Source organism: Otolemur garnettii, unplaced genomic scaffold, assembly GCF_000181295.1.
Source record: "Otolemur garnettii isolate 467f Iridium unplaced genomic scaffold, OtoGar3 scaffold00091, whole genome shotgun sequence".
In the NCBI taxonomy this organism is placed as follows: domain Eukaryota; kingdom Metazoa; phylum Chordata; class Mammalia; order Primates; family Galagidae; genus Otolemur; species Otolemur garnettii.
The window spans coordinates 5740826-5745394 of NW_003852486.1; the positions used below are offsets into that span (position 1 = coordinate 5740826).

The 4569-nt window shown below is 50.2% G+C and overlaps 1 protein-coding gene across 1 annotated transcript in view; it reads right to left on the bottom strand.

The window, feature by feature from the left end:
- Positions 1 to 2144: 2144 nt before the first annotated feature.
- Positions 2145 to 4569, bottom strand: part of ATP8B2 (ATPase phospholipid transporting 8B2) — a 26823-nt gene continuing 24398 nt past the window's right edge. The window contains exons 26-27 of the mRNA XM_023516378.1: positions 3167 to 3297; positions 2145 to 2677 (exon numbers count right to left, since the gene is read on the bottom strand). Coding sequence (XP_023372146.1) covers positions 2399 to 2677; positions 3167 to 3297 — 410 coding nt within the window. The 3' untranslated portion in view covers positions 2145 to 2398. The remainder of the gene's footprint in view (positions 2678 to 3166; positions 3298 to 4569) is intronic.

A 4569-nucleotide genomic window follows, 5' to 3' on the forward strand; every position in this document is an offset into this window, starting at 1 on the left:
TTTTTTGGTTGCAGCCATCATTGTTGTTTGGCAGGCCTGGGCTGGGGATTCGAACCCGCCACCTCAGGTGTATGTGGCTGGTGCCCTAGCCGCTTGAGCCACAGGCACCAAGCCAGGGTTTCAGGTTTTAAGCACTTTACCATCAGCTGAACACAAAGTCCTATGATCTGCTTTTCAGGACCACCCACAGTTTTCAGGACACTTTCAGTGCCAGCTGAAAGTCACTCAGATCCTGGGAGGTTGCAAACAGACGAGGTACCTGCCTACCTCGGCCCAGAGCCACCCATGCAATTACATTTAAGGGACAATTTCTGTCTTGTCTTTACTTTTACTACCAGTCTGAGTTAAACAACAGAAAGGAGACAAATTACACACTTCTCAGAAATTGAAATTTTATAAAAAGGCATTTTTCTCTTAGATATCCATAAAATGATATAATTTTTGCAAGTATAGAAATGTGTCATAAATTATACAGAATGTTCCTTAATTACAGCTCAATGCAACTTGGTACTTTCCTCCCTCCCTATAAAACGAGAGAGAACCAAAAAATAATATATATATATATATATATATAATATAACTGTATATATATATTTATATAATATAGACAAACCAAATATGAAAAAAAATCATTTCCTCTTTGGTATAAAAATCAGACTCTCACCTTGAGAGACACACAGACAGACAATACTAGGTTTGTAAACTGTGTGGCCAAAGGGATTTCCCTGCCAAGACTTCCCCTCCCCTACCTGCCCCACTCCCACCCACTGTGCCCCTCCAGCTCTCTGGGGCTTCCACATGGAGCACACAGAGTCCCCATACCCCATTCCCAGGTCCACACTGCTCCTGAAGTGCCCCTCACCCCAACTACCAAAGAAGAGGAAAAGATTCTTCTCAAGGCTGATCAGGCAGCAACTAACTGGAAAATGCCTAATGTAGGGAATAGCTTCAGAGGTGTAGAGGGTGAAGAAAAGGGACAGGCTGTGCTGGGGCTCCCACTGAGTCTTGTCCAGAACAGGCCAGGCACTGATTAGGCAGTCTCTGGCCCAGCCTCACCTTCCTCCTCCTCCTCTTTCACCATCACCAGCCCAGATGCTGGGCCTGGAGGGGAAGAGGGAGCAGCTAGCTCCCCATTGCAGCCACCTTAGGGTCTTGGGGTATAGGTGCAAGGAAGCACCAGAAGGGGCTAGGCAAAGGGGAGAGTCTGCTAATGAACTAAATTTAAAAAGAGAAAAAACTTTTGTTTCCAGGACCAAATTTCATACCCAGTTTTAGCTCACTGAGAATGACGAGGCCCCTTTCCTAGGGTCCAGCCCAATACCAGCGGGACTTATGAAATCTAGGAATTGATGTAAGTGTGTATTGGGGGCAGATGGTAGCATTTTACTCTCAAGGTGAGGAAGGAGACAGGACCAAACCATCCTTCATACTCCCTTGACACCCTCTTCTGGCCAAAGTTCAGCCCCTGTGTCCCAGGAAAGGACACCCAAGGGAGGTGGCTCCTCCCAAACCACTCTATATCCAGCCGGGCCAGGGTGTCCCTGTGTTGCCAGCCTCCTCTTTCCAGGGGAGTTAAGACACAAACCACAACATAAAAGTCACAAAAAGGCCTCCTCTGCTTGCCAAATAAGAGACAAAATCAAGGTGGCGCCTGTAGCTCAAATGGCTAAGGTGCCAGCCACATACACCAGACCTGGTGGGTTCAAATCCAGCCTAGGCCTGCCAAACAACAATGACAACTACAACCAAAAAATAGCTGGGCGTTGTGGCGGGTGCCTATAGTCCCAGCTACTGGGGAGGCTGAGGCAAGAGAATCACTTAAGCCCAGGAGTTTGAAGTTGCTTTGAGCTGTGATGCCACAGCACTCTACCCAGGATAGTAGCTTGAGGCTCTGTCTCAAAAAAAAAAAAAAGAGAGACAAAATCAAACTGGACACAACACAAACCAAGGAGAGACATACACAACGTGAGGGGCCCAGGGGCCCCAGCAGGTCTCTGGCTTCCCGGCATGATACATTCTCATGTAATTCAGGAACAGAGGGGCTAGGGCCCCTCTGGGGATTAGGAGTAAAAAAATACAGAGATCATTGTCTCCCTGTGGGCTCTCAGGCAGGACAGGGCAGACCCAATCTCAGTTTCTTCTTATTTTTGGTTCCACATCTGATCCCCCTTCTGGAGCTGGTTCCTAGTGCCCAGCCCCTGCTCTGCCTCTGGGCCTGCTCTCTCCACCTCTCCAGCTGGTAGCAAGACCCTGAGCCACTCCTCGTGGGAACTGCAGGACAGTACCTGCCAGGGAGACAGGAGGCAAAAGGTGAGGACCAGCAGTTCTAAAACCGTTCCCTCAGTGACCAGCAGCCCTGCATACTCTGGTCAGCAGCACAGGCGACTGGTCTGAGCCTTCACCCCTTGAGGGGCTTGTCAGCCACGCTGCTAGGGCTACTGGCGCCATCACTCTTTTTCCTGCGCAGGCTCTCGATCCAGCTGGAGCTAGGGCGGGCGGAGAAGCTAGACAGTGCCAGGGAGCTGAGACGCATGTTCTTCCCTGACATGATGAGCTCCCCGAAGCCCTCCTGGTGGGAGAAGGCGTACCCCGAACGCCGGGAGCCTGTGCGGCCTACCCGCCGCAGGCAGCGGTGCTGGGCTTTCTGCTTTTTCCTCACCAGCTGGCTGTAGCGGACCTGGAGAGGGGCAGGTCAGACCCTCCATTAGCATGGTGGCATCAAATAGCACAAGCAATCTTTTTTTTTTTTTTCCAGCCAGAGTCTCACTATGTTGCCCTTGGTTGAGTACTGTGGCATCACAGCTCACAGCAACCTCAAACTGTTAAGGCTTAAACAATTCTCTTGCCTCAGCCTCCCAAGTAACTAGGACTACAGGTGCCCACCACAACACCCAGCTATTTTTTAGTTGTAGTTGTCACTGTTGTTTAGCAGGCCCGGGCTGGGTTTGAACCTGCCAGCCCTGGTGTATGTGACCAGTGCCCCTAACCACTGAGCACATGCTCCGAGCCCCCACAAACAATCTTGATTCATCTCTTTCTCCTCCTCAGCCACACAAGGAGGACATGACTACCACCAACACACAGCCCAGAGACAGCCGCACTATGTTCACCCAGAGCCTTTTCATGCCCTTTCCCCCCAACCCCAAGCAGACAGGTGGCTTCTTACCGTGTCAGAGAGATCTGGCTTCAGGTGGAGCCTGAGAAACCGAAAGGCAACCACGGGCATGATGCAGACAACCGTGGTGAGCACTATGGTCAGCCACACTGTAGGCTGGGCCAGGGTGTTCTGGGCATTTCCTGGGGGTGGACAGAAGCTGATGGCTTGGAGAATCACAGGCAGACAGAAGGCCAGCCCTGACGCCCCCGGGCTTGTCCTTAAGTTAGGTCTGGCTTCCCTCTCTCCCTGCTCAATCCCCAAATGCCTGTCTACAAATTTACTTTCGAGCACTCCCCCCAAACTCCAGACCTGCTGCTTTAGCTACCACCTTTGTGAGCACTGTCAACATCTGACAGGCATCTCAAGTATAACATGGTCAAAAGTAGACTACGATTCCTCCACTCCAAGTCTAGCCCATGTCACTCTAACTAAAAGCCCCCAAACAATCTTTTTTTTTTTGAGACAGAGTCTCAGTGTATGGCCCTTGGTAGGGTGCCATAGCGTCATAGCTCACAGCAACCTCCAACTCTTGGGCTCAAGCAGTTCTCTTGCCTCAGCCTCCCAAGTAGCTGGGTCGACAGGTGCCGGACACAACGCCCAGCTATTTTTTGTTGCAATTGTCATTGTTTAGCTGGCTCAGGCTGGGTTCAAACTTACCAGCCTCTATGTATGTGGCTGGCACTGTGACCACTGTACTACAGGCACCGAGCCCACAAACAATCTTGATTTATCTCTCTCTCTCTCCTCCTCAGACCACACATGCAATCTGTTAGCTTCATCCTTAAATTGCCTCTGGAATCCGACTACCTTTCATGCTACTCCAAGCCACATCATGCTCAGCTGGTTACTGCTGTAGCCTACAGCAGGTCCACCATGGCTACCCCTCCCCTCATACTTCATTATCCACAAAGCAGTAAGAATGACCCTTTAAAAACATTAAGTCAGGGCGGCGCCTCTGGCTCAAGGAGAAGGGCACTGGCCCCATATACCAGGGGCGGCAGGTTCAAGCCCGGCCCCAGCCAAAACAAAAATAATTAGTGAAATAAAATAAATAAAACATAACATTAAGTCAGCTCAAACCCCTGCTCCAAAGCCTCCAATGGTTCCATATCATGTTTAAGTTAAAATTCAAAATTCTTACTCTCACCTATAAGGACTTACATGGTCTGGGCCAACTGTCATCCCTCCTGCACACATGCTCCCTTCCCTCCAACTCCCCCTCCTGCGCTTGCTGCCCAGTGCTGCAGATGACCTCCTCCCAGGGACAGGGAAGGCCTTTGTATTGCTGCTTCCTCTTCCTGGGGTCGTTAGTACTCATAGTTCCCACAGAGCCCAGTGGCTTGCTCCTTTTTCAGATCTCTCAGTCTTTACTGACTATACTTATCACTCTTTCTTTAATCTGCTTGATGTTT